The 26,877-nt window shown below is 37.3% G+C and overlaps 1 protein-coding gene across 1 annotated transcript in view; it reads left to right on the top strand.

The window, feature by feature from the left end:
- The window catches only part of ODAD2 (outer dynein arm docking complex subunit 2), a 171,504-nt gene that overhangs the window by 38,228 nt on the left and 106,399 nt on the right, over positions 1-26,877 (top strand). Inside the window, exons 10-15 of the mRNA XM_054590234.1 lie at positions 11,659-11,805; positions 12,191-12,400; positions 20,513-20,755; positions 21,067-21,177; positions 23,220-23,374; positions 24,413-24,655. Of these exons, the coding sequence (XP_054446209.1) occupies positions 11,659-11,805; positions 12,191-12,400; positions 20,513-20,755; positions 21,067-21,177; positions 23,220-23,374; positions 24,413-24,655 (1,109 nt within the window). The remainder of the gene's footprint in view (positions 1-11,658; positions 11,806-12,190; positions 12,401-20,512; positions 20,756-21,066; positions 21,178-23,219; positions 23,375-24,412; positions 24,656-26,877) is intronic.

The following is a 26,877-nucleotide window of genomic DNA, read 5'->3' as shown; positions in this document are numbered from 1 at the left end:
TTTACCTATTCTCAATAAAAATGCTTAGCAAGCTTGTAAAATAGCAATCTGAGTCCAATTTCTTTTTTCCTCTGGAAGAATATTTTCTTATTTTCCTTCCTGGATTTCTCTAGTCCCATCTCTTGAGTCTTAGGTTTATGAGGGCTGAATCATCAGTATAAAAATCAGTTTGCAAATAAATGGAAGGCAAAACAATATATTTTACGGCTTTGACTTTTGTGGTCATATGTCACTCACTTTGAGCATTGACTTTTACCATTTTGGATCCTGGGAGAGGGAGAGCCTCCGTAAGCCAAAGCTCTATGTTGGGCCCCAGGCCCTCTGTCGTCATTAATAAACAGTCATTGGCAGGGGCTCCCTTCTCTTGCTGAGTGGCATGTTTGGAGGAAACATGCTGGGAGCATAGAAAGTCAGCTGGATGGCTGTGTGAGGGCTGTGTCACCTCGCTGGGTCTCGCCCTCTGCCTCTTGGTTGCAGGCAGTGGGAACAGGAAAAGAGGGTCCTCTGTCCCCACTCATGCCTCTGCCTGCCTTCTTGTCTCACTGCTGCTGTACGGGGCTCTGACAATAGCTGGTAATGGCCCTTTGAGTGTGTGGCCCATCAGAGTTTCGTGTACTAGCTTTATAATATCCTTTTCTGAACCAAGTTACTCGAATTTTTTACCGCACATGATTAGTCATGCTGGCCTCCTAATCCAAGTTATTCCCTTCTTTAGCCCCTTTTCTGCATGGCTGCTGTAGCCGGAGTGGTCCCTACAAGTCCATACTGGCCCCCTCTAGCCAGGGGCCTCTTCAGCCAGAATGATTTCTTAAAAATGTATCAGCTCATGTTAGTCTTCTCCATCCCCGCCCCTCCTCCCCAAAAAGCAACAGCCCTTGAATATTTCCTATCACTCTTCAATAAAGACTAAAATTTTCAGCCTGACCTGCCAGCCCAGCTGGCTTTGTTGCCCACCTGTTTCATCTCTGACTACTCTGCGGCTGCCCGCTCTCTGGGTCTCAGTCACACTGGCCTTCTTTAGGTCTTCAACATGCCATGCCTCACTCCACTGCAGGGCTTTGGCAAATACTACATTCTCTGACTGACACGCTTTTCATCACTTCCCTCCACCTCCAGGGAAAGCACCCATTCTTTGTCCAGACCTCCGTCCAGGCATACATTCCTCAGGAAAACCTTCCCTGATGCCCTTGCCTGGTCCCCTATTATAAGCTTCTGTAGCCCCATGCTCTTCTTCCTACAGCACTTCTCATACTTAAAGTTTTCATATGTTTGGATGAGCTTTAAAAAAATTAAAATCTTCTCCACTAAATTGTGAGCTCCATGAAGGCGAACACCGTGTCTGTATTTGTTTACCTGATGTCCAGGGGCCTAGCTAGCATTAGACTTGGTGAATAGTAAGTGAGCAAGTCTGTTGAATGAAAGAATACGAAAACAATTTCAGGCAGCTTGCTTCCTGATTTGATCTTGGATTCATTCTTCATCTCAACTTAATAAATGTTATTTGTTCCTTATCAGCAATAAAGAGGCTGGAGAGGGTATTGCTTTGTATACTAAATAGGACGATGCATTTTATTTCAAAGATTGTATTTAAGACAATGAAAAACATTATTTAGAAAAGTATCTTGAATTCATCCTTCCTTTCAAAAAGAAATTTTGAGGAAAATGAGAGAAATCAGTATTTATTCAACCTTTGCATGTTTGAAAATTGATTGTGACAATGAACAAATGCCTCCTGGTTGTAGAAGGGAATGTGAGCTGCAAAATATCTGCAGGTGGACAGAGCCAGGAGAGATCTGACAAGAAACAGGGAAAGGAAGACAACCAGCAAAGGAATTACATTAATTTAAGGAGTAGAAAAGCTTATTGGAAGCATTCTTCAAAACCCTTCAGAAGCTAGTAAAATAATATTTTACTATGTTTTCTCCAGCTCTTAAAACATCACAAATGCAAATACATGATAAAATGTGAAAATAAGGATTGGCAACTAATTACATTCTCAGGGGAGATTTCATTAGAAAATAACCGTATTTGTAGTGCCTCTCCACAGTTAGATGTTTATGGCATTTGGTAAAGGGGAACGAACATTTGAAAATCCTTTGACATAGCTGGTATTTAAAGGATAGCAATTGGCTAACATTTGTGGCTCTGTACGTTGAATATTTTGGCTCCAATCCTCTGGTATTCATTCTGAAAGATTTATAATCCTTCGGGGAGTGTGGTCAGTGACAAGGGTAGAACTAAATCCTGAAATGTGGAAAAACTAACTTTCCCTAACATAAAACTGTTCTAAAAAAAAATCCCTCAAGTCTATGACTATGTTTCCAGATTTTCAGAAAAAGCTCTTGATTTACACAAATTTCTTTTCTATACGGATCTAACTTTTAATGATAAATGTAAATTTTCCACCTTTTGGCTTCAAAAATGGTCTAGAGGTAATTCAGAAAAATATATAATCTTACCTTTTGGGCATCTGCTGCAGTCCCATGACTTTTAAAAAATGTATTTTATTGGTTATAGTGTAAATAATGAAATGAAGTTCAAAGGATGGAAATAATCTAGAAGAGAAAAATTGAGAGACCTTGAAATGAAATAGGAAACGACGATTGTGCTGAGTGTATAAAGGATAAAATTGCTACCAAAGAAAATATAATGCAAGAATAGCAGTCAAGAAGGTCCTTGATCATGTACAGCTGAGAATGTCAGGACTGCATTCTTCAGAGAGCTCGGAGACTCTCCTGGCTTGACTGAGCATGACATGCTATCTGACGTCTTCTTGTTTTCCAGTCATGCTTGGGTCTGAAGCCACTGCCTAAAGAGCTCTCACTCTGAAGCTCTTGGTTTGCAGCTTCAAACGTGTAATGTTAAGAGCCCAGCTCTGTTCCTGCAGGTACCCCAGGGGAACTTTCTGGTTCCTTTTAACCACTTAAATTCAGAAAAAGAGCCTTGATTAATGAATTGTTTTTCTTTGCTTTGCTTTTTTCTACATTATTTCCTTTACTTAATTATAGTTAGCATGTAGATTCTTCTTTATGGTTTACAAAATATATGCCTTTTGGTTTTCTAAGAGGCACCAGAAGTGCCAGCGTGTGGTGGCCCAGTGCCCCTAAAACAAGGGAGTTTACAAAGCCGACAGTAGTATATAGATACTTACTATTATATGTTTCAAAACCATCTGTGGGAAACTTGGTGGTGGTACAGTTTCTCTTGATATTGAGAAAAGGATGTAAGAGCTGCAAGAACAAAACTTATTATGTTAAATGTAAATAATAAAATTAAGGTTGTCATTCTAAACTTAATTTAGAATATAGGGCACAGCCTAGATTACCCAGAAGGAAAATTAGTATAAAAATGGAAATAGTCAGTGGTATCACCACAGGATAGTGGTTCACGACATCTTTAGAAATATGAAGGGAATTTTCTGGAAAGAAGTAAGAGGAAAGGTTAAACTGTTCCATTTTGACTTTTGATGCTTGCCCTCTGGTAATGCCATTTCAGTTTCTTATTTAAAAAGTAACATATTGTGTTGAATTTACAAGAGAATTTGTGTACTAGCGTGTGCGATATGGAGGGCATTGGGCATTTTTGTGCTAAGTCCATATATTACATATATGTACACATATATAACAGATACGGCAATATAAGTTAATGATTAGCAAATGAAAATAAAGATGATTTGTAGTGAGAAAGATTTCTTTGAGATCATTTGTACTATGCTTTTTTCCCTTTCTATTGAATTTAGTGGGGTGACATGGAACAAAATTATACAGGTTTCAGGTGCACAATTCTACAACACATCCTCTGCACACTGTATTGTGTGTTCACCACCCTAAGTCAAGCCTCCTTCCATCACCATTTATCCCCCTATATCCTCCTCCACCTCCCTTCATCCCCCCTCACTCTGGCAATCCCCACACTGTTGTCCATGTCCACGACTTTTCTCTCTCTCTCTTTTTTTTTTGGTTAATCCCTTTACCCCCTCCCCGACCCAGCCCCCTTCACCCTGACAGCTATCAGCTTATCTATGAGTCTTTTATAATTTTGCTTGTTAGTTCATTTTGTAAGATTCCACATGTGGATGAAATCATATGCTACTTGTCTTTCCCTGACTGGCTTATTTCACTTAGTGTAATACTCTCCAGGTCCATGTGTGTTGTCAAAAAAGGGGAAGATTTACATCTTTTTTATGGCCAAGTAGTATGCCATTGTGTAAATGTACTACAGCTTTTTTGTCCACTCATGTACTGATGAACACCTGGGCTGCTTCCAAATCCTGGCTATTGTAAATAACATTGCAATAAACTTACGGGTGCATATATTCATTTGAATTAGTGTTTCAGGTTTCTTCAGTTATATTCTGAGAAGTGAAATCACTGAGTCATAAGATAGTTCAATGTTTAATTTTTTGAGGTAAGTCGATACTTCTTTCCATGATGGCTGCATGTCTGCATTCCCACCAACAGTTCAAGAGGGATCCCTTTTCTCCACATCCTTGCCAGCACTTATTGTTAGTTGATTTATTGATGATACCCGCTCTGACACAGTATGAGGTAAAATCTCATTGTAGTTTTAATTTGTATTTCTCTGATGATTACTGATGGTGAGCATCTCTTTATATGTCTGTTGGCCACTTGTATATCCTCTTTGGAAAAGTGTCTCTTCAGGTTGTCTTCCCATTTTTAATTAGATTGTTTTCTTTGGTGTTGAATTATAGTTGTTTATAAATTTTGGATATTCATTATCAGATGTATCATTGGCAAACATGTTCTCCAATTCAATGGGTTATATTTTCATTTTGGTGATGGGTTTATTTGCTGTGCAAAAACTTTTTAGTTTCATATAGTCCCATTTGTTTATTTTTTTCTTTTGTTTCACTTGCCCAAGGGTGTAGATAAGAAAATATTTGCTACAAGAAATGTCTAATATATTACTGCCTAAACTTCTAGGATTTTTTGGTTTTGAGTCTACTGTTTAAATCATTAATCCATTTTGAGTTTATTCTTGTATACAATGTAAGAAGGTGGTCTAGTTTCTTTTTTTAACGTACATAGCATTCCCAACAGCATCTATTGAAGAGACTGTCTTTACCCCATTGTGTGTTTTTCCTCCTTTATCAAATATTAATTGACTATTACCATTAGTATCTTGATAGGCATTGCTTTGAATCTGTAGATTGCTTTGGATATAATGGACATTTTAATAATGTTATTTCTTCCGATCCATGAACATGGTATATGCTTCCACTTATTTATGTCTTCTTCAATTTCTTTCTCCAGTGTCTTACAAATTTCTGAGTACAGGTCTTTTACATCCTTGGTTAAATTTATTCCTAGGTATTTTATTGTTTTTGAATCAATTGGAAATGGCATTATTTTCTTACTCTCCCCTTCTGTTAGCTCATTATTGGTGTATAAAAATGCAACTGATTCCTGGCTATTTATTTTGTATCCTGCTATTTTACTGAATCCACTTATCAGTTCTAGTAGTTTTCTTTTTTTTGTAAACTCTTTAGGGTTCTCTATAAACAGTATCATGCCATTTGCAAATAATTACAGTTTTACATTTCCTTTCTAATTGGATGAGTTTTATATCTTCTTCTTTTATGATTGCTGTGGGTAGGACTTCTAGTAGTATGTTGAATACGAGTGGTGAAAGCAGACTTCCCTGTCATGTTCCCTACCTTAATGGGAACACTTGTAGTTGTTGCTCATTGAATATGGTGTAGGCTGTGGGTTTGCCATATATGGCCTTTATTATGTTGAGGTATGTTCCCTCTATTCCTGCCTTACTGAGAGTTTTTATTATGAATTGGTGCTGGATTTTATAAATGTGTTTTCTGCATCTATTGCATAATCATGTGGGTTTTCTTTTATACTTACCCAATATTTATTGTTTTTAGAGAGAGAGGAAGGCAGTGGGTAAAGGGGGGAAGTGAGAAAGAGAGAGAGAGAAGAGGGGGGAGGGAAGAAGAGAGAAACATTGATTGGCTGATGGGGGGGTCAAACCCACAACGTAGTTATGTTCTCTGACTGGGAATTGAACCTGCAACATTTTGTTGTAGAGGATGATGCTCCAATCAACTGAGCCACCTGGTCAGGGCAATCATGTGCTTTTTATCCTTCATTTTGTTTATGTGATGTATCACATTAATTGATTTGTGGATGTTGTACTAACCTTGTACTCCTGGAATTAATCCCGCTTGATCTTGGTGTATGACCTTTTCAATGTATTGCTGGATCCAGTTTGCTAATGGTTGAGGATTTTAGCATCTGTGTTCATCAGGGATATTAGCTTATAATTTTATTTCTCTGTAGTGTCTTTTTCTGGTCTTGAAATTAGTATCTTGCTGTCTTCACAAGAAGAGCTTGGGAGCATTCTGTCCTCTTGAGATTTTAGAATAGTTTGAGAAGGATTCAAATTAGTTCTTTGAATGTTTGATAAAATTCACCTGTGAAGCCATTGGGTACAGGACTTCTGTTTGTTGGGAGTTTTTTGATTACTGCTTCAATTTCACTAGGAGTGATCTGTCTATTCAGATTCTCTGATTCTTCCTGATTTAGTATGGGAATTCAGTTCTACTAATTTATCCATTTTGTCCAGATTGTACAATTTGTTGGCATAGAGTTATTTGTAATATTTTCTTACAATCTTTTGTATTTCTTTTGTGTCAGTTGTTACTTCTCTTTCATTTTTTATTTATTTGAGTCCTCTCTCTCTTTTTTCTTTATCAGTCTAGTTAAAAGTATGTCAATCTTGTTTATATTTTGAAAGAATCAACTCTTGGATTTATTGATATTTTGCATTGTTATTTCAGATTATATTTTACTTATTTCTGCACTGACATTTATTATGTCCTTCCTTTTATTCACCTTGGGCTTGTTTTCTTTTTTTTTCTTTCTTTTTTTTTTTTACCAGTTCCTTTAAGTGTAAAGTTAGATTGTTTATTTCAAATTCTTTTTGTTTCTTGAGATAGGCCTGCAATACTATGAATTTCCCTCTTAGGACTGCTTTTTCTGTGTCCCACAGATTTTTGATTGTGTATTCTCATATTTTATTTGTTTCAAGGTATCTTTGATTTCTTCCTTGACTTCATTGTTAACCATTCATTGTTGAGTAACATTTTATTTAGCCTCCATGTCTTTGTGTGTTTTTCAGGGTTTTTTAAAAATTGATTTCTAGTTTTATACCATTGTGGTCAGAGAAGATGCTTAATATGATTTCAATCTGCAGATATTTATTAAGACTTGTTTTGTGTTCTAACATGTGGTCTATCCTAGAAAACATTTCTTGTGCACTTGGAAATTATGTATCTGCTGCTTTGGGATGAAATGCTCTGAAGATATCAATTAAATCCTTCTGATTTAATGTGTCATTTAAGGCTGTTCCTTGTTGATTTACTGTCTGGAAGATCTATCCACTGATGTTAATGGGGTGTTAAAATCCCAGACTATGTGTTTCTGTCAGTCTCTCCCTTTATGTCCATCGATATTTGCTTCACATATTTAGGTGCACCTATGTTGGGTGCATAAATGTTTACTAGGGTTATATCCTCTTGTTGGATTGTTCCCTTTATCATTATGTAATGTCTTTCTTCATCTCTTATTATAGCCTTGGTTTTAAAGTCTATTTTGTCAGATATAAGTACTGCTACCTCAGCTTTTTTTTTGTTTCCATTTGCAAGAAATATCTTTTTCTATCCTTTTACTTTTATCTTTCATTTCATTCTGGTGGGTCTCTTGTGAATGGCATATATATGAGTCATGTTTGTTTTTTTTCCCCATTCAGCTACGCTGTGTCTTCTTATTGGAGTGTTTAAGCCACTTACAGTACATTTAAAGTGATTATTTATAGGTACATACTTATTGCCATTTTAATCTTTTAACCATATTCCTCTCTCTTTCCTTCTTCTTCATCTTATTTTTCTTCTTCTTTCTCCTTCTCCCCTTCCCCTCCCATTCCTTCCCCGTCTTCTTTCCCCCTCCTCTCCGCTTCTTCCTCCTCCCTATAACATTTCTTGTAATTCTGGTTTGTGGTACCAAACTCATTTAGCTTTCCCTTGTCTGGAAAGATCTTTATTTTCCTTCAATTTTAAATGATAGCCTTGTTGGGTAAACTAGTCTTGGGTGTAGGTGTTTGCTTTCCATTACTTCAAATATTTCATGCCAATCTCTTCTGGCCTGAAATGTTTCTGTTGTGGAATTAGATGACAGTCATATGGGATCTTCCTTGTTAGATAACTATTTCTCTTGTGGCTTTTAAGATCCTTCCTTGTCTTTAATCTTCGCTGTTTTAATTATGATGTGTCTTGGTGTGGGCCTCCCTGTGTCCATCTTATTTGGGACTCTGCACTTCATGGCCTTGTGTGGCTTTCTTTTTTCATCAGGTGAGGGAAATTTTTGGTCATTATTCCTTCAGATAGGTTCTCTATCCCTTGCTCACTTTCTTCTCCTTCTGGTATCTCTATGATGCGAATGTTTTTACAGTTCATGTTGTCCCATAGGTCTCTTAAGGCTTAAAGTATCCTCATTTTTTAAAACTCTTTTTTAATTTTTTCTGCTCTGATTTGGTGGGGTTTTTTTCCTGCCTTAATTTCCCAAACACTGATTAGATCCTCTGCTTCATCCAGCTTATAATCTACTGATTCTTTCTTCGAGTATAGTCTTCATTTCAGGTATTTTTTTCTTCATTTATGATTGGTCCTTTTTTATTGTTTCTGTGTCCTTTGTCATGCTTTTGAGCATTCTTAGAACCATTACTTTGAACTCTACATCTGACAAATTGTTTGCCTCCATTTCATTGAGCTCTTTTTCTAGAGATTTCTCCTGTTCTTTCATTTGGGGTCTGTGTGTGGGTGTGTGTGCATTTTGGCTGCCTCTTTGTGTTTTTGTATGTATTAGATAGATCTGCTATGACTCCCATTCTTCATGGGATGGCCTTCTATGGAGTCCAGTGGTGCCATCTCCTTGATCACCTGACCTGGTTGCTCCAGGAATGCCCCTTGTATGGGTAATGTGGGCCCACTTGCTGTAACTGAATCTTGGTTGCTATTGGCCTATTTGTACATGAGATCAGTCCGCAGGCTGGATGACTGTGACGCTCAACCCTGACTATGGTGTGTGGGCTGCTGTGCAGGTGCTGATCATACAGTGTGGAATTCACCTCTGCATGGTTTGGTGCCTGCTTAGATCTCCCTTAAGATATGCTGCTTGTGAAGCTCATTGGATCCTCCTCCGGATGTTTTCTAATGCTGGTCATTGGGTGTATTGGTTCTGGTCCTCTTGGGAGATACTCTGGTGCAGACCAGTGTCAGATGCTGCCTCTGACTGGCCCTTGCCAGCCTGTTTGGAGCTATCAGCAATCCACAATTGTGGCTGCTTTTGCTTGGCCTGGGTGCATGTGAGAAGGACCCACCTGCACACCAAGGCTGGCTTTTACCAGCACCAGGCCTGGGAGTAGGACTGCAAAAATCCTAATGTACCTGGACAAGATCTGTCTGTCTGCCTTCTCTGTTGGCTGCCTGTAAGGCTCAACCACTGAAAGAGTCTCTGGCTGTATTCCCCAGTAAGACATAAGCTCCACATGGTGGGGCAAGAGTTTTCTAAATCCTCCACATGGTGGGGCAAGACCAGATTGTGGGCTCTTGCCTTCTTCCAGCCTGATGCTTATGGAGGGGAGTGCTCCCTCTAAAAAAGATGGTGTCTGCAGTGTGGGAGAGTGACTCAGCACAAAGATTCTTGTCACTGTCCCTTTATCTGTCTCTGAGAGTCACGAACCCCAGACTCACTCCATACAACTCTAATCTGCTCTGCCTTCCTTCTGATGGAGGCCAGTGTGAAAAGCTATAAACGAGCTTTTGTGTATTGGCCCTTAAAAGGATGTCTGTGTTTGTAGAGGACTCCCACCTCTTCCTGGTGGACAGAAACCTTGCTGTTTTTCACAGCCAGATGTTATGTGGGTGCCTCTTCCCAGTTCTTGTGCTCTGGGCTAGGGAGCCCAGCTTGGGGTTTAGAACCCATGCTCCTCAAGGGGATCCCTTCATGGCTGAGGTCCCTACTGCTATGTGAGTGGCTCCAGCCTTTTTGCATCATTGCCCTTCCTACCAAGTCCTTGTGTGGCTTCTGCAAATCCTTAGTTATAAGACTCCTGTTTAGCTAGTCTTCATTTGGTTACTCTGGATGATTGTTCTATATTTTAGTTGTAATTCCAGTTTGGTCCTGGGATGAGGTGAGTGTAGCTTCTACCTCCTCCACTGCTATCTTGGATCCTCTAAATCGAGGTGCGCCAAACAGAACGTCTGGAAACAGACCTCATTGAGAAAGCTCTGAGGAAGCAAAGATCCCAGGAACCCTGAAGCCTTTCCATCACAGCTGCTTCTTTGAGGGTCACCATACTGCCCTCTGGGATCCTTACTCCTGCAGCTGGGTAGGATAGATCTTAGCAAACTCAGCATGTGATTTTCAGTTGAGGACTTTCACTTTTTCACATAAAAGAGGCACTTTAATGGCTCCTTTTTGACAAAAGCAAATATTCAACAACACTACTCATGAGCTTTGGGGACATTATTATTTAAAATAACAGTTAACAGTTACTTGAACATAATCACCTCAACAACTGCCTATGAAGTCGGTACTATGTTTTGAGGTAGAAAACTAAGGCTGTCTCTTATGAGCACCTTTTATAAAATAGTTTATTCTTAGCTTTTATGTCTTCTGAACTATTTCGGTGTCTTCTGAACAATTTTAGTGCTTATCCTATAACTTTTATTTACTAGTCAGTCTTAATATCAGTAGAAATAACATGCACTATGATATGTTCTTCAGAAGATTTTCAGGCATTAATGCACAGTGGACATTGCAAAAGAGTCTGCAACAACTTCTGATTTTAATTTGCTAGCAGGTCAGTTTCACTATCAACATTGATTTTTTAAAAAATCTCACAGATAGTTTTATTGCAAAGGAATGGTTCTCCATTACTCTACATGTGTTGATTGATTTGTATGATTCTCAAGGCTGGGCCAGCAGTTTGCTCATGACAGTGAAGCTTTGTATTGTTATCCTTCAGTTACCCACTGCATCCTCACCAGTTAATAGAATTGCCTCCTCTTTTGTAGTCCCACAGCCCTTAGTCTACCTTTTCTTGTTCTCAGTATGGACTGCTTTACCGCTTCTCACATGGTTTCCCTTTCTCCAGGTTTTCCTTGTTGCAAGAATGTATGTACATATATATACCTATGAACATATGTAAATCTGTATGAATAATTTTCAGACATGGTTTGCATGGCACAGTATAGTGTTCAATAACTACAGGAACCACCTGTTACCTCTACATAAGACTTGTATTCTTGAGTTGCTCTATCAAGGCTTGCCCCTTGACTATTTAATACACTAATACCACCTAATGTTGTAGCTGTTTAAAGCAGGCAGACCACCTTTAAAAGTTGACTCGTAATTGGAATAATGTTTTATAACACTCTGTACAGCTTTTGTGTGTGTGTGTGCTTTAGCTCTACGTGATTCATTTAACACATTATAACCCACTCAGAGAACTTTTAAAACAAGTAATGTGCTATGTGTATGGGGAGACATATTTCCCAGTTCATGGATTTATAACTGTTTAGAGAGTGATCTTATTTAACCTTTTTGTGGCATGGCGTTTTCCTAGGGAGGAAATCAGATAGCTACGGTGATTGCATTGTGCTCAATGAAGGATTTCAATTTAGCGCAAGAGACCTGCCAGTTGGCAATCAGGGATGCTGGAGGTCTTGAAGTTTTAATCAATTTACTTGATACAGACGAAGTCAAATGTAAGGTGAGTGGCTTTGTCATTATGAATGAGGGACCTGTTTATATCCTGTCATGGGTTTCTTCTTAGTGCTAGTGTCTGCCATTCCTGCTGCCTGGTTCTCATCTCTGCTATTGTTACTGATAACCTGCTACTTTTGCTGGTAGCTGCTCTTCTCATCTCTCTGCTTTTCTTCTGTCTCTTCTGATTCTTTCCATTAGTACATGCTTCTTAAATGATGAGTGTTTATTTATATAATTGAAGGAAAATACAGAGACTGTAACACCTGGGAATAGAAAATTTTTCTCTAAAAACTTAATTGAGGGAAAGTTTTTGGTAGACTTTAAAAATACATCACTGGTTCTGTATTAGGCACACATTCATCTATAACCTTTTTTTTTCCCTCATTTAGATTGGTTCATTAAAAATCCTGAAGGAAATCAGTCATAATCCTCAAATCAGACGTAATATTGTTGACCTTGGGGGCTTACCACTTATGGTTAATATACTTGATTCTCCACATAAGAGTCTGAAATGTTTGGCAGCTGAGACAATTGCGAATGTTGCCAAGTTTAGAAGAGCCCGGTGGACAGTGAGACACCATGGGGGCATCACTAAACTGGTGAGTACCACTGCCATCGTCGTTAGCACGCCAGCTGCCACAGAGATATCAGCTCCCTGCTGTCCTTCGTTGCCACACCCAGACATTAGATAACCACAGGGCATGTTCTGGGCATCTTCTTTTCACATAGTGTCCTTGAAAATTGTTTTTGTACATTCATACTAGCAGGTGGCCAAAAAAATTATTAAAGCTTATTTTGCAAAGATATAAAATTTAAAAAATAGATTACTTTTTACCTGTTGCATTGGTAGGGATAGACTCATGTCTGTTTACAGTGTTGGTGAGGGGTGGAGAGCGCCTGTGCAGTGGGAAACAGCCTGGTAGCCCTCGCCCTCTAACGTGGTGATCTCACCATGAGGATTGTTCCCGAAGTGACAGAGGTGCAGGCATTCATCTTACTGTCATTAAGAAGAGAGACAACTGAAAACAGTGTGTTTTACAATATGAGATTAGTAAAATAATTTGCAGTTTATCTGTAAGAAACATCTGTTTTCAGCTATCAGTATTGTGTTTGGGAAGCTGATTTAGTAACAAGGAATACATCTATATTTAATGCTATATAAAACCATAAGAGGATTAAAACAGATGGACGTATGATCCCAAGTTTTAAAAACCTACCTAAAAAGTACAGAGATGATACTTGAAATACAGAAATTTGTTCATAGTGGTTTTCTCTGAAATGATTACCAAATTTTCTTCCTATTTTCCATATAAGCCAGTTTGTTGTAGAGTATTACTTTTATAATAAAAACACGATTATTTCAATAATTGTCATGGAAAGATAAAGGTTATTCTGCTCAACACCTTTGCTGTGGCAGGAAAGTCCTTAATAAAGTACAACATGGAAATGCATTTCTACCCTTCTTAGTAAGGATCAGCAGATCTTGTGTCTGTCCCACAGCTTGTATTTATCACTTTTGTACTTTAAATTCCTTAAGGTGAGGGGTGTATCATGTATATTGTAGTGTCATCCACACTACTTAGTCCCATACCTTAAACATATAAAGAGGTAATAATTATATATTGAATTAATATGGATTTAAAGTGAATATATGCACAGTGAAAGTGTTCCAAAATTTAATAAAAAAGATTCTGTTTTCATTTGTAATCTGTAGAGCACTATATGTTATGATTATTTGCTTCAAAAATAGCATGGGTTTATGGATGGATAGATGGACAAATATATGGTTAGCTATGTGATAAAACAAATATGACAGAATGTTTATTATAGAATCTAGATGATAGGTATGTGGATATTGCTGTATAGCTGGTGCGCAATTCTTTCAGCCTTTGCATATGTTTGAAAATGTTCATAATAAAATATTTGGAAAGGTAGTTATAATTATGATTATCATTATTTGCTTAAATAACAAAATCATATGGTAAGCTTCTGTGGCTTTCCACTGAAACTACTCCCATTGAATTATAATAAAGAAAATAAAAGCTGGACTTGGAGCACAGCTTGGCCCCTCCAGTGTGCAGCCAAGCCTGGCAGGGGCAGCCAAAAACTGTGGACTGCTTGTAGCTTTGAATAGGTTGTTGAGGGCCACAGTGGACAGCATCTGACACTGGCTTGCACTAGCTTCAGACAACATTGGAGTAGGATCTAAAGGGAGATCCCAGCAGGCTGGCACTAAACTCTGCTGAGAAAGTTGCCACTTGTTCTTTTTTATTATTTTCTTTATTTTTTCTTTATTTATTGCTTTACTGTTATTTTTTGTTTTTTTTAATTTTTCTTTTTTGTTTCATATCTTATTTTCCTATTCCTTTTCTTTCTTTTCTTTAAATTTTAATTTTTTGTTCAAATACATTTGTCTCCACCTTCCCACCAACACTTTCCTCTGCCCCGCTCCCCCACCTCCCTCCCTCAATCCTTCCCCACTTTGGCTTTGTCCATGGGTCCTTTATACATGTTCCTTGACTTGACCCTTCCCTTTCCTTTTCTTGCCCCCCCCCTTCCCTCTTGACTGTGTTGGTTTCTTTTTTCTTTCAGTGTTTCTGGTTATATTTTCCTTGCTTGTTTGTTTTTGTTGGTTATGTCCCACTTATAGGTGAGATCATATGGTATTTGTCTTTCGCCCTCTGGCTTATTTCACTTAGCATAATGCTTTTCAGTTCTATCCATGCTGTTGCAAAAGGTAGTAGCTCTTTTATTCCTTTTCTTACTCTATTTTTCTTCATTTTTCCTTTTCTTACATTTTTATTTCTCTTTTTTTTTCCATTTTTCTTTTCCTATTCTTTATATATTTTCTCTTCATACCTTTCATATTCTTCCTTCTTTCCTTTTCTTCTTGTATTCTTCTTTATTATTTCTTCTTTTCCCCTTTCTTACTCCTTTTATTTTGTTGTTGTTGTTGTTTTGTTTGTTTTTGTTTTGTTCTCTCAACATGTACACAACAGTTTGCACAATGTGATCAGGGTTGAGCCTCTCAGTCAGCCAGGCTGAGGGGATGAACAGGCCAAAAATAATCAAGAACCACGTAACACACACACAAGGGACATTCCTAGAGCATCCAGCTCTGGAGATCAAGGAGGCTGCACCACTGGACCCCACAGGACACCAACTACATAAGGCCACTCCAAGAAGACTGAGAGTCATAGCAGTTCTATCTAATACATAGAAACAAATGCAAAGAAACAGCCAAAGTGGTAATACAAAGAACAACACCCAAATGAAAGAAAGGTAGGAATCTCCAGAGAAAGGGCTAAATGAAATGGAGACAAGCAATTTATCAGCCCTGTAGTTCAAAGTAATTGTTATAAGGATGCTCAAGGAAGTTAGAACTACAAGGAACTTAATGAGACCTACAATAAACCTAGTGAGAACAGCATTATCATGAAGAAGAACATAGAAACCATGATTAAGAACCAGTCTGAAATGAAGACTACAATATCTGAAATGAAGAATACAGCAGAAGGAATTAAAAGTGGGGTGGAGGAAGCAAAGGGTGAATCAGCAATTTGGAAGACAATGTAGAAAAAAAAATCAGAGAAACAAAAAGAAAAAATCCCTAAAAAGAATGAGAATAATTTAAGAGAACATTGTGATAACATGAAACATAACAATATCTACATCATAAGGATGGATACCAGGAGAAGAAAGTGAGCACAGGATAGAAATCCTGTTTGAAGAAATAATGAAAGAAAACTTCCCTAACCTGGTGAAGGAAAATGTGACACAAGTGCAGGAAGCAGAGAGTCTCAATCAAGATGAACCCAAAGAGACCCACACCAAGGAACATTGTATTGAAAATGGCAAATATTAAAGATAAAGAGAGAATCTTAAAGGCAGAAAGAGAGAAACAGTTATCTACTAGGGAGTTTCCATCAGGCTGCCACATGATTTCTCAACAGAAACACATCAGGCAAGGAGGGATTGTCAAGAAGTGTTCAGAGTAATGAAAAGAAAGGACCTGCAACCAAGGATACTCTTGACAACATGGCTGTCAGGGAAATAATTGGAGGTGAAATAAAGAGCGTCTCAGACAAAAACAATAACAATAACAATGACAATGCTAAAAGAGTTCATTGCCACCAAACCAGCATTGCAACAAATGTTAAAGGGACTACTTTAAGAAGAAGAAATAGAGAGAGAGAGAAATATAGGTATAAAAAAATGGCAATAAATAAATACCTATCAATAATAACCTTAAATGTAAATGGATTAAACATTCCCATCAAATTACATAGAGTAGCTGAATGGATAAGAAAACATGTCCTTGATATATACTGTCTACAAGTGACATACCTCAGAACAAAAGATACACACAGGCTGAAAGTGAAGGTATGGAAAAATAATTTATGCAAATGGAAATGAAAAAAAGCTGGGGTAGCAATACTTATATCTGACAAAATATACTTCAAAACAAAGACCATAACAAGAGACAAAGAAGATCACTACATAATACTGAAGGGATTGATCCAACAAGCAGAAATGACCCTTGTAAACATGCATGCACCCAATATAGGAGCACCTGAATATATATATTTAAAAAAACTATTGATGGACTTTAAGGGAGAGATCACACTTTAATACCCTACTGTCACTACTGAATAGATCTTCCAGACCTGCCCCCCCCCCCAAATCAACAATGAAACAGTGACTTTAAACAACACACTAGATCAGATAGATTTAAGTGATCTTTACAGAACATTTTATCCCAAAGCATCAGAATATACATTCTTCTCCACAGTTCTTGCAGCATTCTCAAAGATAGAACACAAGTTAGGACACATGACAAGTCAACATATTCAGAAAGGTTGATATCATATCAAGCATCTTTTCAGATGACAGTGGCTTGAAACTAGAAATCAACTATAATTAAAAAAACTCAAAAATATTCAAACAGTTGAAGGCTAAATAACATGTCATCAAACAATGAATGGGTTACCAGTGAGATCAAGGAAGATATTAAAATTACCTTGAAACAAATGAAAATGAAGACACAATAATTCAAAATCTATGGGACACAGCAAAAGCATTTCTGAGATGAAAGTACATAGCATTACAGGTCTACCTGAAGACGCAAGAAAAATCTTGAATAAACTATCAAACCCTACACCTAAAAGAACTAGGAAAAAAAATGACAAGAATAGCTCAGAATGAGCAGAAGGAAAGAAATAATAAAGATCAGGACAGAAATAAATGGCATAGTATCTTAAAAAAAATACAAAAGAACAGTGAAATGAAGAGTTGGTTCTTTGAAAAGATAAACAAGATTGACAAACTTTTAGCCCAACTCATCAAGAAACAGAGAGGATCCAGAAAAATAAAATCAGAAATGAAAGGGGAGTAGTAACAACAGACATTACATAAATGTATGAAAAACTATATGCCAACAAATTGGACCATCTGAGAGATATGGACAAATTACTAGAAATATGCAATCTACAAAACTAAATCAGAAAGAATCAGAATACCTGATTAGACTGATAACAGCTAATGAACTTGAAGCAGTAATAGAAAAAAACAGTTCCAGCAGACAAAAGTCCTGGGCAGAATGACTTCATTGGCAAATTTTACCAAATATTCAAAGAAGAACTAACACCTATTCTCCTCAAACTATTCCATAAAATTCAAGAGGAGGGAAGACTTCCAAGCCTTTTTTATGAGGCCAACATTATCCTAATTCCAAAACCAGATAAAGACACTACAAAAAAGAAAATTGTAGGCCAATATCTCCAATGAACATAGATGCTAAAATCCCCAACAAACTTAACAAATCAGATCCAGTAATACATTTAAAAGACCATATAGCATGATCAAGTGTGATTTATTCCAGGGAAACAACTTGAAACAATATCCACATATCAATAAATGTGATAAACCACATAAATGAAATGGAGGATAAAAATCACATGATTATATCAATAGATGCAGAAAAAGCATGTGATAAAATCCAGCACCCACTAATGACAAAAATGCTTAGTAAACTGGGAATACAGGCATCATACCTCAACATGATAAAGGCCATAAATGAAAAAACTACAGCCAACATCATACTCAATGGGCAAAAACTAAAAACATTTTTCTTAAGTTCAGGAACAAAACAGGGATGTCCAATTTTACCACTCTTAAGCAATATAGTAGTGGACGTCCTAGCCACAGTGATCAGAAAGAAGAAATAAATGGTATCCGAATTAGAAAAGAGGAGGTAAAACTGTCATTTATATGCAAAGGACATAAACCATAAAGTCTATACCAAAAAACTAGACCTAATAAATGAATTCAATAAAGGAGCAGGATACAAAATTAATATCCAGAAATTGGTGCCATTTTTGTACACCAATAATGAATTCTCAGAAAGAGAAACTAAGAAAACAATCCCTTTTACTATTGCACCAAAAAAAAAAAAAGTACCTAAAAATAAACTAAACCAAGGATGTAAAAGTCCTATACTTGGAAAACTATAGGACATCGAGAAATAAATAGAGGAAGATATAAACAAATGGAAGCATATACTGTGTTCGTGGATTGGAAGAATTAACATCATTAAAATGTCCAAACTACACAAAGCAATCTATAGATTCAATGCAATTCCTATTAAAATACCAATAACATATTTCATAGATCTAGAATAAATATTTCAAATATTTATATTGAACCGAAAAAGACCCCAAATACCTTCAGCAGTCTTGAGAAAGAAGAACAAAGTTAGATGGATTACAATACTAGATATCAAAATATAATACAGAGCCATTGTAATCAAAACATCCTGGTACTGGCACAAAAGCAGGCACATAGATTGATGGAATAGAGCAGGGAGCCCAGAAATATACCCACACCTTTATGGTCAAATTAAAATTTGATAAAGGACTCAAGAGCATATGATAGAGTAAAAATAGTCTCTTAAATATATGGTGTTAGAAAAATTGGACAATTATCTGCAAACAAATATGACTAGACCACCAGCGTACACCATACACAATAATTAACTCAAAATGGATAAAAGACTGAAGCCACAAAACCATAAAAATCCTAGAAGAAAACAGGCAGCAAAATCTCAGACATCTCTCAGAGCAATAGTTTTGTTGATATGTCTCCGAGGGCAAGCAAAACACAGGGGAAAAAACCCCTCAAATGTGATCACATCAAACTAAAAAGCTTCTGCACTACAAAATCAAGAGGGAACACACTGCAGGGGAGAACATCTTCGCCAATAATACATCTGATAAATGGTTAATCTCCAAAATATATAAAGAACTTATACAACTCAACACTAAAATGTTTAATGTCACTGATCATCAGAGAGATCTAAATTAAAACAACCATGAGGTATCACCTCACAACTGCCAGAATGGCTACTGTTAATAAATCAAGAAGCAACGAGTGCTAGCAAGGATATGGAAAAAAGGGAACTGTAGTGCACTGCTGGTTGTAATGTGGACTGGTGCAGCCACTGTGGAAAGCAGTATGGAATTTCCTCAAAAAATTAAAAATCAAACTACCTTTTGACTCAGTGATCCCACTTCTGATATATATCCTAAGAATCCCAAAACAACAATTAGAAAGAATGTATGTACTACTATGTACACAGCAGAGTTATTGACAATACCAAAACCTGGAAACACCCCAAGTGCCCATCAGTTGAGCAGTGGATAAAAAAGCTGTGGTACATTTACACAATGGAATATTATAAGGCTGTAAAAGAGAAGGGATTCTTACCCTTTGCAACAGCATGGATGGACCCAGAGATTGTTATGCTAAGCAAAATAAGCCAGTCAGATAAAGACAAATACCATATGATCTCACTAATATGTGGAATTTGATGAACAAATTAAACTAACAAAATAAAACCAGAGGCATGGATACATGGAACAGACTGGCAAATGTCAGGAGAGGAGGTGGATAAAAGACAGTAAAGGAATTAGCTGAAGAACATACATGCATAGCCCGCGGATATAGACAATGGTGTGGTGAGGCCAGGGGAAGGGGTGGCAGGGGCTGAGTGGAGGTGAGCAGAAGGGGGCAAAATGGGGACATCTGTAATAGTGTCAAGAATATATAATTTAAAAATAAGTGAATAAAATTAATGACTTGTATTATCAAGGGAAAAAAGAAACAGATTGGGAGGCCTGGTTTCCCTTCCTTCATGGACACCCTGACATATAAACTGCCTTTTGTAACATCTTTAGTGACTGGTTATTGCAAAGAAAAGAGAGGATCCTGGCAGCTGTGCCATTTGATTTGGTTGGATTGGTAGTGCAGGTAGAGGGCTGTGTCTCATGGTTTTCATAGTGCATAGACCACTTAGTTCTCATTAGAAAGTTCTAATGACTTTAGGGATCCTGCCTTTCTGAAAAACCAAGCTGAGGATGTGGTTTACAGATCTTACTAATATAAATGTTTGAGCCATATTAAGAAAACACTGTTTTGATAGGATTAAATTGCTTGTGGGAAAGAAATGTAAAAGCTTGCAAATCTGGGGGAATGTATATTGAAGGGTGTTGCTTCTTTGCTTTCACTGACTGCTGTGTAGTATGAAAGTTAGTTTTAAAGCATGTTCTTATTTTTTATGGAGGTGAGCTTGGTAGCAAGCCTCTAGCCACTGTGAGATAAATTAAGTTTTATTGGAAAGATTCCCATGTACACTATGTTTATCTATTTTGTAGGTCGCTCTACTCGACTGTGCACAGAATTCTGCAACACCTGCTCAATCAAGTCTGTTTGACGCCAGAGATGAGGAGGTGGCTCGCTGTGGGGCGCTGGCACTGTGGAGCTGCAGTAAGAGTTATGCAAATAAAGAAGCCATACGTAAGGCTGGGGGCATTCCGTTGTTGGCTCGGTTGCTGAAGACGTCGCATGGAAACATGCTGATTCCAGTGGTGGGGACATTGCAAGAATGTGCATCAGAGGTACTCAGGCCATTTACCTTGAATTTCTTTAGCTGAAAAACAATTTGTAAGGTTATCATGACTGCTAAGAATTTTTTTTCAAGAATTCAGCAGCCTATTAGAGAAGATGACGCTAATAGAACAATAATTAAAATGGTATTTGTGTGATTTATTTTTGAAAACATTGACTAAATTCTTATTGTTATAGCAATGTTAACCTTGGACTTTAGTGTTTTTTCTAAGAAAGTTTATTCAGTGTAATTATTAAGAAATGTAAATAGATACTTACATGTGCATTATATATTCATAAATATTTATATTCATATTCCTAGGAAAACTACCGAGCTGCAATCAAAGCAGAAAGGATAATTGAAAATCTAGTAAAGAACCTAAATAGTGAGAATGAGCAACTGCAGGAACACTGTGCCATGGCCATCTACCAGGTAAAGTGGATCCTCTGGACATTCCTGGTATTCTTCAACATGTAGGTTAAGACAATGTTTCTAAACATGAGATCTCAGTTTTCGGGGAGTGAAACTCAGAAATCTGCATTTTTTACAAGAACCCCAGGGGTTTTCATGCACGGGAGGTCTGAGAACCACTGTCCTGTGCTAATGACAGATGCCTGTATATTTTAGAGAGAAACCTTCCCTCTAACATGTCTGATTATTTACAGTTCTATGAGACACTTGCATATTTTTGCCTGCTGAAATGATTTGCTTGGTGTAAAATAGCTAAAAATGTGTATGGTCTCTTTTTATATATCCCATTCAAATACAGTGGTCTTGGAGAAATTTATCTCCTACCAAGGCAAGATGGATGAATGAGTGCATGTGTGTATATATTCCTGTTTTATCTGTTTGTTTATTTTCATCTTCATTTTTTGGTGGGTTATAAATTTCACAGTTTATCAGGTTCTCAAATGACAATTTCATTCAACATTATTCACTCTAATGTTGATGAGATGTTGTAGTAACTTAACTCTTGTTTACATCAATTAGCCTATGGTGAAATTCTTTTCATTATGTCTTTTTGTTTAAAGTCTGTTTGTTATGTCTGTTTGTTTAAACAGAACCTGTTGGTGATATTAAGTGAGGACTTATTGTATACCAAAAAAACAGATTAGAATGGTAAAAGGGAAGAAAAGATGGCTGATTACTGGCCATGTCAGCTTCTGCCTAATCAGAATAGATTTCCTAGAGGAATGCATTTTAAAATGTTCTACATGAGAGTGTACCCCAAAGATAGAGTCAGAAAGAAGGTTCATATCAAAAAAATATTGCAATAATTTTTTAGGGACACCATAACAAAGTACAACACAGTGGGTGGCTTAAACAACAGATATTTATTTCCTTATAGTTCTGGAGGCTAGAAGTCTGAGATCAAGTGTCAACAGAGTTGGTTCCTTCTGATGTCTCTGTCCTTGGCTGGTAAATGCCTGTCTTTGTGCTTACATGTCATTCTCCCTCTGTTTCACTTGATCTTTCCTCAGTGTCTTAATATCCTCTTCTTATAAGGAAATGTGTCATATTGTTTTGACACCTCAATGACTTCATTTAACTTTAATTACCTCTTTAAAGGCCCTGTCTTCACATACAGTCACATTCTGAGGTACAGGGGTTGGGACTCCAACTTATGAGTTTTGAGGACGTGCAACCGGCTCATAGCAAAAACATATAGTCTTGACTGTATATGTACCTCATATGAGTAACCATTAAGGGTCAGCTAGGAATAATGATTAATTTTTGAAAGTTGCAACTGAACCAGAATAGAAAGTCACAAATGGAAGTATGGCAGGTGCCTCATGGTGCATTACAATGAGGATTCCTTCTAGTGGTGTTCATTGATGATGCATTATATGTATCTGTTATCATGTGGCCTCAGAGACCAACTGTATGCTGAAGACAATAGCAAACCTCACTAAATCATCTTTTGGCTCTATAACCTGAGAAGGATGATCAGTTGGGAATATCTGTGCAGTACACATCTATTTCAAAGGATGACTCAAACATGAATAAACATATTTGAATAAAATGTCAGTTTCTATTGATATAACCCACTGCTCTGGGCAACATTATTGGGAGAAATTCCTCATCTCTTAGATTTTGTGAGTCATTGAAGATCTGAGTCAATTCCTGTCACTGGTCTATATTCTCTGCTATGTTTTTCGAGACTCTGGGTTGCATCACTGCAGAAATCTTCCATCCATGTATGTGGCATTCTAGGTTCCCACCTCAGAACTGGCTTGGGAGAATTGTTAAAATATGCTATGTACAAACTGCTAAACATCACCAAAACCATGTAAGAGAGGACAGACATTGCCTATAGAGAGGAATTATTCAATATATTTTACTTGGAGGCACCCTTAAAAAATTAGACTCTGAAAAGAATGTTCGTGTCTACTAGAATGGCAGCCTCTTTAATTATTCCTGAAATCTTGATGTGCCTTGCTAACTAATAACCTCTGACTTGACTTTTTGTATAGTGTGCTGAAGATGAGGAAACCCGTGACCTGGTTAGGCTGCATGGAGGACTTAAACCCCTGGCCAGTTTGCTCAATAACACTGATAATAAAGAACGTTTGGCCGCTGTCACAGGGGCAATATGGAAATGCTCCATCAGCAAAGAGAATGTAACCAAGTAAGAGAAGGCATTATATTTTCTGTAATAAAAATAAGGCCACCAAAACATGGTCTTATAATTTAATACTATTTTAAGAAAGGGTCAATTCTTATGCTACTCCTATAGTTTTTATAGATGCACATTTTGGACCAATTTGGCAGAATTAAGGAATTCTTAGAAATGGAAGACCCCTACTTCCTATCCCATCATCTGGCGATGGTTTTCTGTGCCCCACCAGGGCTCAGGGGCTTGCTGACATAATCTTTATGTGCAAATGGGCTGTTTTGCATATGGGCAGCCACTTAAGAGAGAAATATTTCTTGTATTTCTAGCAGAGACCTATTGAGGTGAGGAGATGAATTTTCCACTGAATCTTGAAAGATGGAAGTGGTTCCATTCTTCTTCCTTTTATGAAGATAAACAAGATGAGTCAGCTAAATACCACCTAACCAGTTAATCTTAAAGAGTAGTGATTTTGAAATGATTTCATTGAATTTCAAAGTATTTGTAAACTTTATGACCATTTGATTTAATCTAATGTTCAAATTCATCTCTTCATTTATTTATACAGTTCTCACTCTCTATGATGGATGTTCTGAGGCAACCCTTCCTTGTCCCAGTGTGATGATTATCTTAAACCAAAAAAAAAAAAATCACATGTCCAATTTAACACAAAATAGATTTATTTTGCTTTGTTTATATACAATGGCCTCTGTAACATAGAGAAAAAGTGGAATTGTTGCTGCTCAAATTCGGAAGAAGTTGGAGTTTTTTTAGAGGCTATACAGCATAGTGGTTAAGGGCAGAAATGGCTGGATGTGCGTGCCAGCTTCACTATTTACCAACCTTCCGATTAACTTTTTGAAAATGGAAATTATAATAGCATCTACATCATAGTGTTTTTTTAAAGGATGAAATGAGCGTATAGTTGGCATTGAGTAATTTTTAGCTATTAGTATTATTACTATTAATTATCATCAGCTAACTTTATACCAAAAATAATACTGTTTTCCTCGTTCCTTCCTTTCCCATCTCTTTTCCTTGTCATAAACCTAGGTTTCGGGAATACAAAGCCATTGAAACTTTGGTGGGACTTTTAACTGACCAACCCGAAGAAGTTCTTGTGAATGTGGTTGGTGCGCTGGGAGAATGTTGCCAAGAATACGAAAACCGAGTCATTGTCCGGAAATGTGGTGGCATTCAGCCACTTGTGAACCTCCTCGTTGGAATAAACTATGCTCTTCTTGTCAATGTGACAAAAGCAATTGCTGCTTGTGCAGTAGAACCTGAAAGTATGACGTAAGTGGCACTACAGACTGAAAGATTTTGAGAGCATTAGGGGAAACTGGTAGCCATGGAATACTGTCATCACTTAAAACTGGTGTGCACGAATGATGAAAAAGTAAAATTCATTTATGTATAAATAACCACCAGGTTACCCACTCATGACTTACAGAGCCAAATTGTTCCCTTGGATGAGCTGGAAGCCTGAAGCTGGGCATATTGGGAGGACTTCAAATACCCAGTAATCAACTTTGCATGCAGAAACCTTAATCAACAAAAATTTTCTTTGTACCCCAGGGAAGAATTATCTGCCTCACTGAGATTTTAGGTAGTTCTAGGAAGAATTTCTATTGTATCCTTCTTGTTTCTCAATTCAAGTCAACAAACATATTTCGAACACCTAATAAGAGCTGTGAACACATGAGAGGAAAAAACAAAGGATATTAAGCTCTGATCTTGGTCCTTGAGCAAATTATTGTCTAATTAAGAAGGCTTAAATGTGGGGCAATTTAAGATCAATAGCAAGATTGTATATCTAGAAAAGAAGGACCCTGTATGGGTCAAAGTTGTTGTCTTAGGAGTCTTCAGAAAATCAGAAACAACAGGGTGTAAGGGGGAGGAGAGAGAAAGAGAAACAGAGAGATTGGTTGATTCATAGACTTTAGGAATTGGCTTATGCGATTGTGGAGGCTTGGCAAATCCAGATTCTGACTGAGTAGGCTAGCAGTTTGGAGACTTAGGAAAGAGTTGTAGTTTGAGTTCAAAGGCAGTCTTCTGGGAGAACTCTTTCTTGCTCAGGGAGGTTAGTCTTTGTTTTATTAAAGCCTTCAACTGATTAGACAAAGCCTACTGATTAGGGGTGGTGGACTTGACTTTACTCAAAGTCCACCAATTTAATGTTAATATCACCCCCCAAAAATCTTCATAAAAATAGGTAGGATAATATTCAGCCAAATATCTGGGCATCCCTTAGCCCAGTCAAATTGACACATAAAAATGAGCTATCATAAATTCACCCCTTTTCAACTTGGCACTCGTACATGCATCTCAAACTGTACTTAATCTCTATATAAATACAATAATAATAAGGTCATACTTCTGTCTAATTATCTTGCATATAACTAAAATGCACTGATCATTTTCCCAGAAAGAGAAGCAAAGTCCTTGGGTGAGGTTTAATCTTACTGATATCCTGTAACTTAAATATACTATGATGTAAAGTTAACAAGGCTTAAAAACTATGATATAAAGTCATGATACATGATAAGAGGATAGGAGAGGAAAGAAAACAAAGATACACACACACACTTATAACAAAGTAGGAAGAAATACCTGACAGCCACAGTCCTCATTTCTGTATCTGGTCACATGGCTGTCACTGGTATTTGTAACTACCTTCTTTTACTACCCAGTAAGTTAAGGTCATGCGGAAAGTAAAAATTTTGCTAGTATGTCACTAGGGTTAATAGTAAGTACTACTCCCATTCCCACACCTTGATTCCTGGACCAATGAATTCTGACTGTGGGAGAAATAGCATCATATTGTTTACAGGTAGATAGCTCCATTGACCCAACCTGTAGAATTCCAGAAGTCTAAGAGCCTTCCTGCATTTCATCCCATCTTTGTTCCTTTCAGTCCAAGATGACAGTTTTTCTATTGAAGTAGTTGATTGGATCCATGACTCACACCTGTAATTTCTTTGTCATATGGTTGTCTAATTATATCCTTGATGTTTTATTTCTCTGGAATGTACTCTTTCATTTTTTTCCAATACAAATAAGCTGAACATTTTTGAAATCTTCAGATTTGGTTCCTTTCAGCTTAACAATTCTCTCTCCTCTTGCATTTTACTATAATTAGTAAGGAATAACCAAGCTGCACCTTTATCACTTTGTTTAAAAATCTTTTTCTGGTAAAAATCCATGTTTGTCACTCACAAGTTTTACCTTCCAAAAAGTCCTTGAACACAATTCAGATAAGTGTCTTGCCACTTTACAACAAGGATAACCTTTCCTCTACTTCTAATGACACATTCCTCATTTCCATCTGAGATCTCGACAGAGTCACCTTTAGCTACTTGCACATTTTTAGGTCACAGCAGCACCCTACTCCCCAGTACCAAAATCTATTAGTTTTCTAGGGCTGCCATAACAAATTACCACAGACTGGGTGCTCAAACAACAGACATTTATTTTCTCACAGTTCTGGAGGCTGTAAATCCAAGATTGGTCCTGGC

The sequence above is a fragment of the Pteronotus mesoamericanus genome, unplaced genomic scaffold (genome assembly GCF_021234165.1).
Source record: "Pteronotus mesoamericanus isolate MK-2021 breed Mesoamerican mustached bat unplaced genomic scaffold, CSHL_Meso_final contig_130, whole genome shotgun sequence".
Classification (NCBI taxonomy): domain Eukaryota; kingdom Metazoa; phylum Chordata; class Mammalia; order Chiroptera; family Mormoopidae; genus Pteronotus; species Pteronotus mesoamericanus.
This window is presented reverse-complemented; position numbering and strand designations above follow the sequence as displayed.